The following is a 19,173-nucleotide window of genomic DNA, read 5'->3' as shown; positions in this document are numbered from 1 at the left end:
ACGCACGATTTACACGTTTTAAATGTATTTATATGCGTAAATTGACAAATAGAAAGTTAAATATGTGAAGTAAATGAATAATTTTAGACTTTACTAGAAGAAATCCCTCATAAACCAGTTAAAATAGCTGAATTTACATAATAAAATCGGTTTCTATAAAATTTACATTAAGAATAGAGAGAATAACATTTAATAAACAATTGATTGAATCACATTATTGCTAGCCAATTGTGAGGCTAAGCCCACCCTCTCCCCCTTAATGTAGATAATATTATTTGTTTAAAAAAAAAAAAAGTCATTTGACAATTAATTTAATACCCCTCATAAACCAATTAAAGCAACTAAATTCACATAATAAAATCGGTCTCTATATAATTTACATTAGGAATAGAGAAAATGGTATTTAATAAACAATTGATTGAATCACATTATTACTAGCTCATTGTGAGGTTAAGCTCATCTCCTCCCCCTTAGTGTAGATAACATCGTTTGTTAAAAAAAAAAAAAAAACAATCATTTGACAACTAATTTAATCACATTATTATCCACTTCCGAAAGACTTTGTTTATAACTGACATCACACGCCTCTTGTGAGATCCCACATCAGCGGGGTGAGGGTTGGTCTTGGTCTTATATGTACATGCCCATCTCTTCCTAGCAAGACGCGTTTTGGGAACTCACTGGCTCTAGATCCCATAAGAACTCCGAAGTTAAGTGAGTTTGGACGAGAGCAGTCCAAGGATGGGTGACCCTAGGGAAGTTCTTGTGCTGAAACCCAAGAACAAATCCCTAAGGGTGTGGCCCAAAGCGAACAATATCTTACTATGCGAACTGGGATGTGACACCCAGCCTCTCCCGTAGCAAGATATTGTTTGCTTTGGGCCACGCCCTCACGGATTTGTTCTTGGGTTTTGGCACGAGAACTACCCAGGGGAAGTACTTAGCTGAATGAAACCCAAGAACAAATCTGTAAGGGCGTGGATCAAAGCGAACAATATCTTACTATGCAGACTGAGATGTGACAATTTGGTATTAGAGCCAAACTCACCATCCGTTCGAGTGTGCCGACGAGGATGTCAGGCTTCCAAGGGGGGTGGATTGTGAGATCTCACATCGGCGGGATGAGGGTTGATCCTTGGCCTTATATGTACATGCCCATTTCTTCCTCACAAGATGCATTTTGGGAACTCACTAGCTACGGATCCCATACGAACTCCTGAATTTAAGTGAGTTTGGGCGAAAGTACTCTTAGGATGGATGACCCCCTAAGAAGTTCTCGTGTCAAAACCCAAGAACAAATCTGTGAGGGCGTGGCCCAAAGCAGACAATATCTTGCTATGGTGGAGGCTGGGATGTGACACCTCTTAAGATGTTTTGAACGTGTTTAAAAATAGATAAAATAATATTGAATGAACAACTGATTGAATCACATTATTGATAGCTCATTATGAGGCTAAGTCCATCTCTCCCCCTTAGTGTAGATAATATCGTTTATTTAAAAAAAATCATTTGGCAACTAATTTAATGTAATTTAATACATTATTATCAGCATGTGAAAGATTTTTTTTTATAACCAGCATTACAAGCCTCTTAAGATATTTTGAATGGTTTGATGACACCAAAATCACTATTCACAACATCTGATTGAATCACATTATTGCTAGCCTATTGTAAGGTACTAATTTTTTCATTTTTTTGATAAAATTTTACTAATTTATCACTAGCACTACGTGTCTCTTACTCTTAAAATGTTTTAAACACAATATTCATGATTTTCCTTATTTTTTATTATATTTTTCTTTCCCGTTCACATGGGTACCATCAACTTTCACTTATCCTTTCACTTTTTTTATTCTTTTCTCTCTTCCCACTTATATTTATATTATATTTTATGATGACCAAATTACCAAACTAGCCTTGCATTATTTGATATATTATACTAGGCTGCTTTTGGAATTTTTTGGTTAAGGGGCAATTTTATCCTAATATTTTTGTCGAATGGGGTAACCCCAAAATTTTGTCGCCATGTGTGACCCCAAATTGGGGATCTCGCTTAACATATAACTAGCCTTCATGAACGCGCTCACACGCGTGCCTAAGACATTTTTTGAATCACGGCGTGCTACGCACGACTTACATGTTTTAAATATATTTATATGCGTAAATTGACAAAAGGAAAGTTAAATATTTGAAGTAAATGAATAATTTTAGATCATGCTAGAAGAAACCCTCATAAACCAATTAAGGTAGCTGAATTCACATATAAAATTGGTTTCTATAGAATTTACATTAAGAATAGAGAAAATAATATTTAATAAACAATTGATTGAATCATATTATTGCTAGCCAATTGTGAGGCTAAGCCCTACCCCATTTCCCTTAGTGTAGATAACATCATTTGTTAAAAAAAAAAAAAAATTCATTTGACAATTAATTTAAGGGAATTGTTATTGGCACTCCAAATTTCTCATCTACACTCCAAACTTTCTATATTTAAAAAGAAAAATACACTTGTGAGGAGTGTAGAATGAGATTTTTGGAGTGTCAATAATACTTCCTTAATTTAATACCCCTCATAAACCAATTAAAGCAACTGAATTCACATAATAAAATTGGTCTCTATATAATTTACATTAAGAATAGAAAAAATAATATTTAATAAACAATTGATTGAATCATATTATTACTAGCCCATTGTAAGGCTAAGCCCACCTCCTCCCCCTTAGTGTAGATAACATCAGTTTGTTAAAATAAAAAAAAAAACAATCATTTGACAACTAATTTAATCACATTATTATTCGCTTGCGAAAGACTTTTTTTATAACTAGCATTACACACCTCTTAAGATATTTTGAACGCGTTTAATAATAGAGAAATAATATTGAATGAACAACTGATTGAATTACATTATTGATAGCACATTGTGAGGCTAAGCCCACCCTCTTCCCTTAGTGTAGATAACATTGTTTGTTAAAAAAAAAAAAACAATTATTTGACAAGTAATTTAATCACATTATTATCATCTTGCGAAAGACCTTTTTTCATAATTGGCATTACACGCCTCTTAAAATGTTTTGAACACGTTTAAAAATAGAGAAAATAATATTGAATGAACAACTGATTGAATCACATTATTAATAGCCAATTGTGAGGCTAAGCTCACCCCCTCCCCCTTAGTGTAGATAATATCGTTTGTTTAAAAAATATTATTTGGCAATTAATTTAATGTAATTTAATCACATTATTATCAGCATGTGAAAGATTTTTTTTTATAACCGGCATTATACGCCTCGTAAGATGTTTTGAACGGCTTGGTGACACCAAACTCACTATTCATAACATTTGATTAAATCACATTATTGCTAACCTATTGTAAGGTACCAATTTAAAAAAAATTAAAAAAAAAAAACTTTACTAACTTATCACCACCACTACTTGTCTCATAAAATGTTTTAAACACAATATTCATGATTTTCCTTTTTTTTTTTATTATATGTTTCTTTCCCCATCACATGGGCACCATCAACTTTCACTTATCCTTTTTTTATTATTATTTTCTCTCTTCCCACTTATATTTATATTATATTTTATGATGACCAAATTACCAAGTTACCCCTGCATTATTTGATATATTATATTGTGCTGCTTTTGGATTTTTTGGTTGAGGGGCAATTTTGTCCTAATATTTTTGTCGAATGGAATGACCCCAAAATTTTGTCGCCATGCGTGACCCCAAATTGGGGCTCTCACTTAATATATTACTAGCCTTCACGCACGTGCAAAATGCATTTTTTGAATTACGACGTGCTACACGCAACTTACACGTTTTTAGTGTATTTATGTGCGTAAATTGACAAAAGGAAAGTTAAATATTTGAAGTAAATGAATAATTTTAGATCATGCCAGAAGAAATCCCTCATAAATCAATTAAAGTAGCTGAATTCACATAATAAAATTGGTTTCCATAGAATTTACATTAAGAATAGAGAAAATAAATAGTTAATAAACAATTGATTGAATCACATTATTGCTAGCCAATTATGAGGTTAAGCCCACCCCCTCCCCCTTAGTGTAGAGAATACTATTTGTTAAAAAAAAAATTATTTAACAATTAATTTAATATACCTCATAAACCAATTAAAGCAGTTGAGTTCACATAATAAAATCGGTCTCTATATAATTTACATTAAGAATAGAGAAAATAATATTTAATAAACATTTGATTGAATTATATTATTGCTAGCTCATTGTGAGGCTAAGCTCACCCCTCCCCTTTAGTGTAGATAATATCGTTTGTTAAAAAATAGACAATCATTTGACAACTAATTTAATCACATTATTATCCGATTGTGAAAGACCTTTTTTATAACTGGCATTACACGCCTCTTAAAATGTTTTGAACACGTTTAAAAATAGAGAAAATAATATTGAATGAATAATTGATTGAATCACATTATTGATAGTCTATTGTGAGGCTAAGCTCACCCCCACCCCCTTAGTGTAGATAATGTTGTTTGTTTTAAAAAAATCATTTGGCAACTAATTTAATGTAATTTAATCACATATTATCAGCATGTAAAAGATTTTTTTTATAACCGGCATTACACGTCTCTTAAGATGTTTTGAACGACTTGGTTACACCAAAATCACTATTCACAACATCTGATTGAATCATATTATTGCTAGTCTATTATAAGGTACTAATTTAAAAATTAAAAATAAAAAATTACTAATTTATCATCAGCACTACGTGTCTCTTAAAATGTTTTAAGCACAATATTCATGATTTTTCTTATTTTTTATTATATTTTTCTTTCCCTTCATATGGGCACCATCAACTTTTATTCTTTTCTCTTTTCTCACTTATATTTATATTATATTTTATGATGATCAAATTACCAAATTACCCCTACATTATTTGATATATAGATTAGGTAGCTTTTGGATTTTTTTGATTGAGGGGCAATTTTATCCTAATATTTTTGTCGATTGAGGTGATCTCAAAATTTTGTCGTCATGCATGACCCCAAATTGGGGCTCTCGATTAATATATAATAGATAGATAGATAATAGTGATGCATAATATCCACTTAGTATTATATTAAAAAATAAAATAAAAATGTATACATAAGTAAAAAGTCTACCCTTTTGCGATGAGTTTCAAAATATAAATGCAAGCTTGTAAATCTACAAAACATAAAGTACAGTTTGCTTTGACCAAACATAAATATCAATGACTTGACTATTTGAATAGTTTTTGCGCACGTTTCGTAAAGGCATCAAGTGACTTAAGGAGAGAAAGTATATAATTATGTCAATAAAGTTGTATTTAGTAAATGAGAAATGTTAAGGAGATTATCACAAAAGTTGAACTATTCATGCTCCTCGTCACCTTATATTTTTTACATATGTTTTATAATGTTAGTACGAAAATTAACGTTAAACGTGAAATGACAAATGCTCCATAAAATGTTATTTCAGCTCACCGTTCCTTTTTAGTGTAGATAATGTTGTATGTTTATAAAATAAAAATAAAAAACCCAAAAGGTTTACCCCACGTCTTAACCACGGTTAAAACGTAATCTAATCCTAATTAAATAAGTTCACCTTCCGAAAAGGAAAAGTCAGTGTTCATATCCTGGTCCCTACATAGCCAGCCAGCCACCGCTCTATCTTGTCCTCTCACGTTCTTCCTCCATTAACAAAGGAAAAGAAAACCCACTAAACTCTCACCCTCCCTCCTCTTCTCTCTCCCTTTCTCTCCTCTGACCAGAAGAGGAAAAAAATTCTCTCTTTTTTCTGTCTCTCTCTCTCTCTCTCTCTCTGAGTAATCAGGGAGTGCTTGAGGAGCTTCAGTGCCTCCTACCACCTCATGATATCCATCAATCAGAATCAGGTACCCTTATTTTCTGTTTTTTTTTTTTTTTTTTTTTGTTTCATTTCTGATTGTTGTGCTTATTGGGTTTATGTTAACATCTTGTTATCTGCATAATTAATTCATTAATTAATATATATTTGTTGTTAAATCTTGTGACTTTTCAAGGTTTATGATGGTTGATCTGATTGCTTCTACTGTATCTGATATGTAGCACACTCTAGGGTTCTTCTCTTATTCATTTGCATCTACATGTAATAGTTTTTATCTGGGTTTTGTTTTAGTCGTTTACCATATATCATAAAAATAAAAATAAAAATTATATATATATATATATATTTGTTAATCTTTTTATTTGCAGTGTTTTTTCTGCTTTGTTTTGTTTTAAGCTTTTGTTTCATAAAATTTGAATGTGATTAGTTTGAATCTGGATGGAGGGATGCGTTTGAACAGACTTTTGATCGAGTATGAGATACTCCGGTTGTTCTAACCGTTAGATCTTTGTTTTAAAATACAAAAACCAAGATCTAACGATTAAAACACTCAGAGTATCCATTTTCTGGAGCACCCTAGGATTTTTTATCTGAATGACGGCTACCTGAATTTTCGGATTTATATTAAATGATGATGAAAAAGTATTAATAAGTGAATTGTGTTGCTTAGATATGCGATAATTTGCTGTAAACCTGTGTTATAAGCTATATAAGTTTGTGTAAACAAAATTAAAAAACCCAAACTTGGTCCTTTCAATACTCATCAATAGCGTGTTATTGTAAGGAAATGAATCTGGATGATAGTAGATCGGGAGAGCCCTGGCTCTCTTCGCGTTAGAGGTGTTCGCAGTTGCAGGGTATTACGCGTAACTTAAATTTTGTGACTACCTCGTGATTTTCGTGATGATGATGGATATTTTGTTTTCCTTTTTGTTGTTTTCTCTTTTTGCTTGGTTATTCGAGAGCCACATCTTTTGGTGCTTGTAGTGACGAAGACCATGTGTTGGGATTATCTTTTGGTTCATTTTTTGTTTACGTTTTTCATGTGAAAACAAGGAGATCCGTTACGTTCCTTTGTTTGCTTGCTTGCATTAGTTGTTTGGTTTGATACCAATTTAATTTATGGCATGCTTGTGTAAGTGAATCCAACTTCTTTGTTTGTTACTGGTTTGTGCTTAATCGTATTCATAATATATGTTCTTTAATTGAATTATCATTACTTCTAGTTCAATGTACCTGATTTATGATTTGCGACAATTGGGGGGTTAACTGAGTTATTGTAATTTATTGTAGTTGCAGCGTTGACATTTCAGGGTTTAGCATCCTTGATCGGCAAACCTTGGCTTTCAGAAATTTAAAGCTAATAACTGTGCGCAAAAGGAAATCTTATAAGGACTGTGTCGGTCCTAATGGGGATCTTTGAGGAAATGGGTTTCTGTGGTAATCTTGACTTTCTTACGGCGCCATCTGGGGAAGGTGATGCAGCTCCAGAGCATGAACCAGAGGCAGCAGTGGAGGAGGATTATAGTGATGAAGAAATGGATGTTGGTGAGCTTGAGAGGAGGATGTGGAGAGATCGAATGCTATTGAAGAGGTTGAGAGAACAAACTAAGGGAAAGGAAAAGGTTGACAATGCAAGACAGCGTCAGTCACAAGAACAAGCTCGGAGGAAGAAGATGTCACGGGCACAAGATGGAATCCTGAAATATATGCTGAAAATGATGGAAGTTTGCAAAGCTCAGGGTTTTGTTTATGGAATTATCCCTGAAAAAGGAAAACCAGTGAGTGGCGCCTCTGACAATCTGCGAGCATGGTGGAAGGAAAAAGTAAGATTTGATCGTAATGGTCCGGCTGCAATTTCTAAGTATCAGGCAGATCATTCAATCCCTGGGAAGAATGAAGACTGCAGTGCAGTGGTATCTACTCCTCACACTCTACAGGAGTTGCAAGACACCACTCTTGGTTCACTTTTGTCGGCTTTGATGCAGCACTGCGATCCACCCCAAAGACGTTTCCCCTTGGAGAAAGGTGTTGCCCCACCTTGGTGGCCTACTGGTAATGAGGAATGGTGGCCTCAATTAAATGTGCCCAAGGATCAGGGTCCACCCCCATACAAGAAGCCTCATGATCTGAAGAAGGCTTGGAAGGTGAGTGTTCTTACGGCTGTGATAAAGCACATGTCACCCGATATTGCCAAGATCCGCAAGCTTGTTCGTCAGTCCAAGTGTTTGCAAGACAAAATGACTGCTAAGGAGAGCGCCACTTGGCTAGCCATTATACATCAGGAGGAAGCTTTGGCGCGAAGGTTATATCCTGATAGATGTCCACCTCCACCGGCTGGTGGTGGCGGGTCTCTTGCAATCAGTGGTACCAGTGATTATGACGTTGAGTGTGTTGATGATGACGAAAATGTTGAAATAGAGGATTGCAAACCTCTTGTTAATCACTTCAACATTGGAACTGCTGGTCAAAGAGAGAGGCTGGCACCTCAGATTAAGGGAGAGCTGATTGAGATCAACTCGGATTTTGGTCAAAAGAGGAAGCAGTTGTCTGAAGAGCCACAAATGATGTTAAATCAGAAGATTTTCACCTGCGAATATCTTCAGTGCCCGTATCATGATTATCACCTAGGCTTTCTCGATATAACTGCAAGAAACAATCACCAGTTGAATTGTCCATTCCGGAGTAATTCTACACAAGTGTTTGGAATGTCAAGCGGAATGTCTGGCTTTCAGCTTCACAATGAGAAACCTGTGGGATTCTCTCTACCCATTGCTCAACCACCTGCACCAGCAAGTCAACCACCAGTGAACCAGGCAAGTAGGTTTAATGCTTCGGGACTTGGACTTGTCGATAATGGTCAGAAATCTGAACTTATGTCATTTTATGATAGTAATATTCAGCAGAATAAGAACTGCAATCCTGCAAACCTCCATATCGTAGATAACCGCAACTCGCAGCAGTCAAAATACCAGTTTCCAATGAATGACAACTTTTTTGGTCAAGGGGTGGATGTAGGACGCAACATCAACATGTCTGAACTGGCCCCTATGCCTATGCTTCATCCAGGTTTTGCATCCCCGGAAGTTCAGTTTGATCAGTGCATGGCATTTGATCCTCCATTTGGTAACAATACCAATGAAAATGTTGACATAAGATTTGAGTCCCCCTTGCACTTGGCACCAGTTGATTATAATGTTATGGACCAGCCGCTGAAGCAAGATGCATCCATTTGGTTCCAATGAAGCGGGGTTCTCTCATATTGACTGCTCCAAAATATGTGTTGGAGTTGCACAGTTGCGGACCAAATAGGTGAAGTTTCTTTTAAGTTTAGTTGCTCTTCTTATATGTCGGACTTGTTAGGTTCTTTTAGACTGTTCCAATCTGTGGGGGTGGCGTCATTTGTTCTGGAACAAATAGACGAAGCTTGTTTTTATGTTTAGTTGCTTATATGTCTGTCGGAACTTCTTAGAAGTTTATAACCCTCAAAAACTCAGGGGTTCTCGGACTGCAACTTTCTCATTTAAGTATAGGTTATCTAGTTGCAGTATTGAGTAGAACCAATAAAGGACCGGAAAACGCAATCTGATGTTCTGTGGTTGGAAACATTTTTCCGGTTTCTGAAAGTCAGTGTTGGCATGTAGTTAAGTAATGTGTACTCAGAAGACATCTATATATGTGGCGGTTTTTATGTACCTTTTGCTTGTTTCTTCTGCTGTCAACAGTATTCATTCTAAGTGCTAGATTTGCCTGCTATCATCTATTCTTCCTGTACATTGCATCACGTACACCGATGTACTGGAGGAATCTTTGTTGTCGAAAATTCTACACTGCATCGATGTATGGAGTGCATCGCTTTAGTGGATGCTGGATGGCTAGATTTGCATGCTTTAATCTTAAACATTCGTATGTAGTCTTGTTGCATAAGCAATGCCTGTATCATGGTGAGAGAAACTTACACATCGCGATGAGAGGTGAATTGGTGGCTATGCTGAAATTGCACCATGCAGAGAGACTCACAGGCAACCAAGTATCTGGAGCTTACTAAATGTCATCATCATTTGCTTTAACTTATTCATGTACCGTTGTGTGATTAATTTTGAATATTGTCGGTCACATCAGCGTCCCAGATGCTTCTCTCTTTATTTATTCAAATTGTTAGATTCTCTTCACCAAATAAATGATAACGATTGGCAATAGTAAAAACCAGAAAAGGAAAGAGATGAATTCTTTTCTCATTGACTCTTGAGTCTCCCTGTTCTTATTTAGGTCTAGTTCAAGTCGTATACGCATAGAAAACAAGCAAGAAAGAAAGCAATCAGTTACTGCTGCTGCTGCTGCTACAAATCATCATCCATCACCCCAAGCAGCCAAGGCATCCACCGGCAACGCCGTTCCGTTCTGTTTTGTTGACTTCATCACATTTGCATTCTTCCTCTACCCGATTCACGACATCTACAAACCAAACCTCGGGATCGCAATGACTATTTATTAGATTTGTGGCTTGACAGAGTGAGCTTTAGGCAACTTCTTTTCATTTGTTGGGGTTAGGCCTCTGACTCCTTTACTTGACCCTCAAGAGATACGCTTGAGATGGGCTTCGTATAAATCTCACTTGTTGAGGATAGTTGCACAGTGCGGCTCGTAAGCCCAAATCGTTTTGTCAAAAAATCAAATTAGTGTTAAGATATTTTTGTCATTTTATTTTTAATTCAATCAATTTTGAAAATCTAGTTAAATAAAACTTGCACCAAATTTACTTGTTTCTCTCAATCGTTGTCCCAATCTTTGTGAAGCAGCCACTTTACCGTATGCTCATATATATATAATTAGGATTCTATAGGCAACGAGGCATGACCATTAGTAAGTACAAACTCCATAATCGATACGATTTTTTTTTTTTCAATACATAGCATGAATGATACAGAAACTGAATAGCTGATATTAAAAATTAAAGATCTAAATATCTGTAAAAGTAAAATTTAACAGCTAAAATATTTGTATCATTATATGATACGTAGCATTGACGTCACACCGAATAAACAAATAGATATGCGTATATACATACAAAACCTACGGAATTGGATCCCCTCCTGAGCAAATGGTGGGGATCCTCATGACCTATTAACACGGGCCGTTGGATTTTGATCCAATGGCTACAAAGTAGGGATCTTTCTAAAAATTATAATAATTGTAGCTGTTGAATCAAAATCTAACGGTCCGTATTAGTGGGCTACGAGGATCCCCACCATTTGCTCAGGAGGGGGTCCAATTCCAAAACCTACTACAAAATTGACGTGCGCGCATGACATACGTGGATATTATTAGTTGACTGTGTCTGTCTTTTCTTGCTCAGCAATTAACTTGTACAATATATTCCCTCCCTTCCCGTATGAATAATTCCTCCATATTTTATGCATTAAACAAGTTGAAGAAACTTCTCGCAAGCTGATGTCAAACGATACCAATTTGTCCTTTCGACAATATTAAAAACACCATTTGTCTCTGCAAGACTACTTCCTTCCTTCCTTCTCATCAGCTTCCAAGATTCCATTTCTTCCCTCTCGGTTCGGTCTCTGCTTTCCCAGTTCGATTTCATCAAGGTTTGTTTGACTTCGTCTTCATCGGAATCGTAACCATGGGACAAGAAACAAGAAGACTTGCAGATGAGTATGAGATATCAGAGATTTTAGGCAGAGGAGGATTCTCTGTGGTCAGAAAAGGCATCAGCAGAAAGTCAAGCAGCAGCAGTGACAAAACCGATGTGGCAATCAAAACACTCAAAAGGCCGTTTGCACCCTCGAACCCTCCTCCTCTGCCTGCCCCACGCCCGGAGGAACGACCAGAATAGCTTTGCTGCTGCCGCTTTCCAAACCCGGAAGCAGGTGTCCATATCGAATGTGCTGCTCACAAATGAAATCCTGGTGATGAGGAAGATAGTTGAAAATGTGTCACCGCACCCGAATGTGATTGACCTCTATGATGTGTACGAGGATGAGAACGGGGTTCACCTTGTGCTGGAGCTATGTTCTGGAGGGGAACTGTTTGATAGGATTGTGAAGCAAGAAAGGTATTCCGAGGCTGGAGCTGCAGCTGTGGTGAGGCAGATTGCAAAAGGCTTGGCAGCTCTTCACCGCTCGAATATTGTTCACCGGGACTTGAAGCCGGAAAACTGCCTCTTCTTGGACAAAACCGTTGATTCTCCGTTGAAGATTATGGATTTTGGGCTGAGTTCTGTGGAGGAGTTCACTGACCCTGTTGTGGGACTGTTTGGTTCCATAGATTATGTGTCACCAGAGGCTCTTTCTCAGGGTCAAGTAACTTCCAAGAGCGATATGTGGGCTCTTGGTGTAATCTTATATATCCTTCTCTCCGGGTATGTTCATATTTTTTGCCTGATTTTTCCGGGCAACCAAACAGAAGACGGTAGCATTAGTAGCGTATAAAGCATATTACAACACAGAAATAATATGATTTTCTTTTTAGGCACCCACCTTTTATTGCTCAGTCGAATCGGCAAAAGCAACAGATGATTATGGCTGTAAGTAATTAGCATTGACATTCTATTAGAACGCAGAAGTCAGTATGTTTTGATTTGTCTAACGGTTTGTTCAAATTAAAAGAGAAAATGCTTGTGGTCCTGCAGGGAGAATTCAGTTTCTATGAGAAAACCTGGAAGGGGATTTCTTTGTCAGCAAAGCAATTGATTTCGGACCTCCTCAAAGTCGACCCTGACAAGAGACCTAGTGCTCAAGAGGTAGGGTTGGAAATCTATGCAAGAGATTAAGCATCAACAAACACAACTAAAATATCGAGAGAATGTCAACATCGGTCTGAGCTATATAGAAACTAAATGAACTCTTATAGTAGTTCTTGGTATCACCAAAATGCAGTCTCCTAGATTTGTTAGCCGAACTAATTTATTTCTTGTGTTGAACAGCTTCTGGACCATCCATGGGTTGTCGGTCTTTCAGCCAGAGAGGATCAAATGGATGCTGAGATTGTATCGCGACTGCAGAGTTTTAATGCTCGGCGCAAACTGCGTGCTGCAGCAATAGCAAGCGTGTGGACAAGCTCGATTTTCTTAAGGACAAAGAAGCTAAAATCGTTACTAGGATCCTATGACCTTAAACCCGACGAAATCAAGAATCTGAGTTCACATTTTAAGAAAATGTGAGTAGCTAAAGCACATTTTGCACCTTCCTACTTTGTCTGTGAATGTGATGTTAAAAATGTAGGTCAGACAGAATTATCAGTACTTTGGCATACAGTTTCTGCTAAAAATTTGCATATATGGTAGTAGCAGTTATGTGAATCACATCCCTACGGAAGTTCAGTTTAAAGACTAACTAATCGTACTGGTAACTTACCGAGAGAATCAAACGAAAAATGGCTTTCTGTTTAAGTGATTAACTTAATTCTCCGATAATTCAATGTTTATAATTTCTGATCAATAATGCTAATATTTCAAAGTACAGATGTGTAAAAGGTGACAATGCTACTCTGTCTGAATTCGAGGAGGTTCTGAAAGCAATGAACATGTCGTCTCTAATCCCTCTAGCACCCCGAATCTTTGACCTATTTGACAACAATCGTGATGGCACCATTGACATGCGAGAGATACTGTGTGGGTTCTCTAATCTCAAGAACTCACAAGGAGACGATGCTCTCCGCCTATGCTTCCAGGTGCACTTCTTCTGTGTTTTCATTTAGTACAAGTACATAAATGAAAACTCACTCTAACCGAACTAGTTTGGACCATAAAATTTCCTGAGAAAATAACCCTTTCTCACTTAAAGAAACTACTACTAATCGAAAATCATATATATATATATATATATATATATATGTAAGTATATATGTATGTATGTATGTATGTATGTATATTATGATCCATAGTTCTTCTCTATTGCTCTGCCTAATTCACTGTCATTATTCATTGAACCATATTCTAACAGTCCAACTATTCTGATTCACAACCAGATGTATGATACGGATCGGTCTGGATGCATCAGCAAAGAAGAGGTAGCATCTATGCTCAGGGTAAAGTCTCTTTCCCTATCACTGCAATTCATATCACACGGTGTATCCTGGTTGTTCGTTGTTTTCAAATAAGATTATGACCAAATAAAACTATACCTCGCAGGCTTTACCAGATGACTGCCTTCCAGCTGATATCACCGAACCTGGAAAACTAGATGAAATATTTGATCGGATGGATGCAAACAGTGATGGAAAAGTTACCTTTGATGAGTTCAAAGCTGCCATGCAGAGAGATAGCTCTCTCCAAGATGTAGTCCTCTCCCATCTTCGACCAATATAATTTTCCCACTATCCACATTTTTCGCCGTCAACTTTTTCAGTGAACTGTGGAAGTTAATTTCTTTCTGTATTTGGAAGACCAGTGACCAGAATGCTGAAACTAAACTGTATGTCAACTTCTGCCATGCAAAGTAGGAACGCCTTGCTGCTTTAACTTACAGTGCAAGGAAAATAGAAAATCCAAGGTAGTCTACTTAGCCTGGCTAAACTGAGGAAAATTTCAGTAGCAGCAATGACGAAAGCCGCTCCAAGTTCATTTTATCGTTTACGTTCTACAAGCCATAGAAGATATGCTGTTTAGGGCTGAGTTTTTGTTTAGCTTTAAGGTGTTTTATGTTATCAAGGCATGTATCAGAGTTAAGTGAAACTTACATTATCCGACTTGAAAGAACAAATCTAAGCTGTGTCTTCCTTTCAAAGAAGAAAACAGTGCATCTGCACACCAAACAAGGCAGATAACACATGTAACAAATACTTTAGAAGAAGGCGCATCTGAGATTTATAAATTTGCGTCACATCAACACCATTAGAAGAAGAAACAAAGAAGTTCGATGGAGTAAGAAGCATTGAGGGTGCTAGTAATGAGACTCGTAATTTTGATCGTTGTTATTGCGTCATGTAACTCGTTCGCACTGAACTTTTCTTATCTAACTATATAACTGTATAACCAGTCGATTACAAGAGATGAAGCAACCAAAACTTGTCCATATAAGAACAAGATACAAGCACAATGCCACACGAAATTAATTGGACTCATCCCTCGTTGACTAACTTTGGACAATTCAATAACCATAAATATTTGCGTGTTAGAACAGAGAGCTGCTTTTCACACACCCCTATTTTTTTATGGGCATCGAATTGAATAAATCAAACGAAAACAACAAACATGTCATGTTTGAACAAATCCTAAGTTCGCAAGTATGTTTATCATTTCCCTCAGAGAGTACTTAATCTGTGTGCGTGTCTGTGTGTGCGCGCGAGAGAGAGAAGGACCTTAGCATCTATAACAAACTCCATAAATGCTACTTTTTGCTAAATTTGAAGTGCCATGTAGGATTTTTTTGCTCTGACTGGCTTGATACTCAGGGCATATATATAAGCTCAAACCTAACTAGTTTCCTCTTTAGTACAAAGATATTCTACTGCGCTAAGGATATGTGAAGAATTTGAACGCGGGATGTAGTGATTTGAAAAAAGAAAAGGAATTAATCATCATGGTATTCACCACTTATAATGTAACTCGTTTCTTAAACAAGTCAAATCTGAACAAAACTAGATCGAAAAATGCATGGCATGACATGCCAACCCTCTTATTATGGCATGCCAAAACATCTTTGTTGACCCTGACATGACAAGCGTCGAGAATTATTAGCAGAATGCATGTCATGACGCGTCATGCATTCTATCAACAATTCGCGAGACTTTTTATGCCATGCCACGATGGAAGGGTTAGCGTGTCAAGACAAGCCATGGCTCGTCAAGACATGTGACATGTCATCGCATGCCAACAACGATGTTTTGACATGCCACGATGCAAGGGTTAGTGTGTCAAAATTTAGAAAAATGCATGGCATGCCACGCAAACCCTGGCATTGTGGAACGCAAAAACATCGTTGTTGGCCCCAACATAACAAGTGTCGCGAATTGTCGACAGAATGCATGTCAAGACACGCCATGCATTTTGTCGACAATTCGTGCGGTGTGTTATGGCATGCCACGATGGGCAGGTTAGTGTGTCAAGACAGGCCATGGCTTGTGAAGACATGTCATGCCTTGCATTCTGGCGACAACTTGCGAGGCTTGTTATGACATACATTTTTCTAACACTTTGCCTACCATTTCGAAATAATTTAAGAAAAAGGATCTTGGAAAGAGTAGATCCCGCGGCCTAAAATTATTTTTTTAGAAATTAGTACAAAACAGGACAGTAGTCATATATGAACGTGTTCTTACCGGTAAGAACACTTTCATTATTAGAGCTAAAAATTAACACTTGTTCTTACTTGTAAGAACACGTTCATTAGTAGAGTTGAATATTTGCAAGCGTTCTTACCAGTAATAACCTTTGTAAATTTGCAGCTCAATCAGTGAATGTGTTATTACCAGTAAGAACCCTTCATATATAACTGCCTACTATGTTGTAGTAATTTCCAAAAAAATAATTTAAGGCCTCGAGGTCTACTCTTTCCTAGATCTTCTTTTTTTTTTTTTTTTTTTTTTTTTTTACATGCAATTTGCCAACATTTTACCTACCATTTTGAAATAATTTAGAAGAAAGGCTAGTGTCAAGGCTAATAGCGATGTTTTAGCGTGCCACAATACGAAAGTTAGCATGTCAAAGTGTTAGAAACTCGTTAGCACCCGTTAATTGAGTGTGTTTGTGTAATTTCAATAAAGTCGTAAGTGTTGACTCTTTGTCTCGCACTATCGCACATATCGCACATACTCCGCTATTTGTGCTCATGTTCGACCCTTGCTTTTGGTTCCCTCTCGCTCTCTACTCTCTCTCCATTCTTCTCTGGCCCATCAAATTTTGCAGGAAGAGTACATCGACATGTAAATTAGGTTTTTCAATTTGGGGATAGTGTCAAAGGATTGCCAATTGCAAGACTTATCAACTTTGCATTTAGACTCATTAGCTTAACAGGTTGGATTTGAGTGATCACTTAGCTTAATGGGTTAGATGTGGTTAAGCAATTAACGGGTTGGATTATATATTATGAACATGTGCAAACTTCTTTTTGTAAAGGGTTTTTATCACAAATGGTCTCAGAAATTGACTCATCCCATCAAGATGATTTTTAAAATTGAAAATATAGTCCCTGAAAATTGGTGTCATAAATCAATGTGTGGTCTTTCCGTTATAATTCTGTCAAAAATTTTGTTATGTACTAACGTGGCAAATAACTAGGTCCTACAAATCTAATTAAATAATATTATTTAAATATTGAAATAAAAATTTTCATTTTTAGAAAAATATATAAAATAAAAAATAAAAAATAAAAAAAAAGATGATAATGATCTTCCCCTCCCTACCAACCACCCCAGACGGCCATGCATCTGAAATCAGAATAAGTGCAGTCGAGGATGGCTGATCAGACGTGCGAAAACGGTAGAGGAAAGCACACCGTCTTCTTCTTCTTGCGAATCTGGGAGTAGGTCTTGGTGAGGGAGTCAGTGACTCAGGTCGCCGGCGTGCCATTATTGGCGTGTGACAAAGCACCAAAGCTTAAGAGCAACTCCAGCGTTGGAGCCCTCCCCTAGGCTATTCACTATTCAATCCACCTGGTAAATAGTAACTGCCCTTAATGAACAGTAATCACCTTTTGCATCTCCACCGTTACACTTCAATAGCCCTGACAATAGGCAATAAAATATTAGTATTTTTTTATTTATAAAATAATACAAAATAATTTTAATTGTAATTTCGGATAATATTTTTAATCGTTCTCGTTGCGCCACGTATCATTATCTGAAGTATTATTAAATAATACAAAATAATTTTATTTGTAATTTCGGATAAAATTTTTAATCATTATCGTTGCACCATTTGTCATAAAATCCAAAAAAACAATTATTGGGGATGGATTTCCGATAAGATTTTTAATCGTACTCGTTGTGTCATGTGTCATTATCCCAATTTGTACCTACATCAGTAGTCATTTTGTTGAAAAAAAATGGATTGAAACTTTGAGAGAAAGAAAGGAATGTGATTGAAAGTAGTTGACAAAATATGAAATTGTGGTGTAAGGTAGATGATAATGAGAAGCTATTTATAGAAAAGTAAAAACATTTTTTTAAAAAAAAAATTTCAGATTTTTTTTTGAATTTTTTACAATTTTTTTTACAATTTTTTACAATTCATTTAAATTTTTATTCAACTAATTAATTTCTGCCGTTGGATATAAAAAAATTTGAATTCCAACACTCCAGATCGTGCCACGTGTCACAACTGTAACTTTTTTTAATTTTAAAACTATTTTTTCTTTTATTTATTTATTTATAAAGCATATTAATATCGACCGTTGATCTCAGATCGAACGGTGGATATTAAATAAGACTTTCTTTTTTTTTAACCGTTGAGATCGAATGGACCGTGGGAAGCCATGTGGCTTCCCAACAGTAACTTTTGAATCTGAAAAGGGAGCTGATTTTTCTAAAACTGTGTCGGCGACGCGCCCCCACAACTAGTGGGGTGCACGCGCCTGACAGAAAAAAAATAAAAAAAGGTCTGACGCCAGGCTGACGTCAGCCCTGGCGTCACATCCACTCGGGATCTCGGGCTGGCAATTCCTCACAGGCCCGGAGCTCGGGCCTCCACCTCCACTCGGGCTCCTTCACGCTGGAGCCGGTCCACAGGGCCTCGAGCCCCTTTTCTCTAGCCTGTCCCCCGAGCATCCACCTACGGTGGAGTTGCTCTAAGAAAATTGGATGTCCCCAAAGCGATTCAGGTTGCGGACTGATTGCGTTGCAGGGAAAAGTGAGGATGAGGGTAGGGCTTGGGATGTTGCATTTTGTGGCAATGTATGAAGGGAAGAAGTGGTTGCTCGGGGTGCGTGCACGACGGGGTGGGGTTGGGCTGGTCGCTCGGTGGAGGGAAAAGAAGATGATTTGTTTCAATTTTTTTTTTTTTTTTTGAGTTTTTTATTATATAAAATAAAATAAAAAATATTTTATATTATTTAAATATTTTTAATGGCCATATTTAATTATAGTTGGATTCAATCACATAACAGAAATTTTAACAAAATTATGACAGAATGATCATATTGATTTGCGACATCAATTTTCAAGAATTACATTGATCGATCAATTTTTAATTTCAAAGACCATCTTGATGGAATGAGTCAATTTCAAGGACTGTTAGTGATAAAAACTCTTTCTTAAATGAGTGCATTTTTGCTCACAACCATTTGTGTGGTGTATGCTCACCACACTATTTATCACCGTTAGATAAGTTCGAATTTTGAGATTTGTGTTTAT

The 19,173-nt window shown here is 36.6% G+C and overlaps 2 protein-coding genes across 3 annotated transcripts; both read left to right on the top strand.

The window, feature by feature from the left end:
* The first annotated feature begins 5,669 nt into the window (after positions 1-5,669).
* LOC103931472 (ETHYLENE INSENSITIVE 3-like 1 protein) lies at positions 5,670-9,563 on the top strand. 2 transcript variants are annotated; one of them, XM_009340971.3, is made up of 2 exons: positions 5,670-5,896; positions 7,168-9,563. In XM_009340971.3, the coding sequence occupies exon 2, from the start codon at positions 7,278-7,280 to the stop codon at positions 9,111-9,113; it is 1,836 nt and encodes a 611-aa protein (XP_009339246.1). In that variant the 5' UTR covers positions 5,670-5,896; positions 7,168-7,277; the 3' UTR covers positions 9,114-9,563. The 2 variants fall into 2 exon arrangements, with proteins under 2 accessions (XP_009339246.1, XP_048442026.1); XM_048586069.1 differs by having other exon boundaries at positions 7,162-9,563.
* A 1,696-nt stretch (positions 9,564-11,259) lies between these two features.
* LOC103931474 (calcium/calmodulin-dependent serine/threonine-protein kinase) lies at positions 11,260-14,585 on the top strand. Its single transcript, XM_009340973.3, is given in 8 exon segments — positions 11,260-11,689; positions 11,691-12,244; positions 12,355-12,409; positions 12,515-12,625; positions 12,809-13,041; positions 13,347-13,554; positions 13,852-13,911; positions 14,015-14,585. Coding segments are annotated over 8 exon segments (1,581 nt in total). The 5' UTR covers positions 11,260-11,506; the 3' UTR covers positions 14,192-14,585.
* Positions 14,586-19,173: the final 4,588 nt, after the last annotated feature.

The sequence above is a fragment of a genome, unplaced genomic scaffold (assembly GCF_019419815.1).
Source record: "Pyrus x bretschneideri cultivar Hongxiangsu unplaced genomic scaffold, Pyrus_bretschneideri_v1 Contig24, whole genome shotgun sequence".
NCBI lineage: Eukaryota > Viridiplantae > Streptophyta > Magnoliopsida > Rosales > Rosaceae > Pyrus > Pyrus x bretschneideri.
Note: the sequence above shows the minus strand (reverse complement) of the source record. Positions and strands in the feature narration are given on the sequence as shown.

What these genes read in the sequence shown, in the direction of transcription:
- LOC103931472 (XM_009340971.3), top strand. Translation starts at nt 7,278, where the DNA reads ATGGGGATCTTTGAGGAAATGGGTTTCTGTGGTAATCTTGACTTTCTT.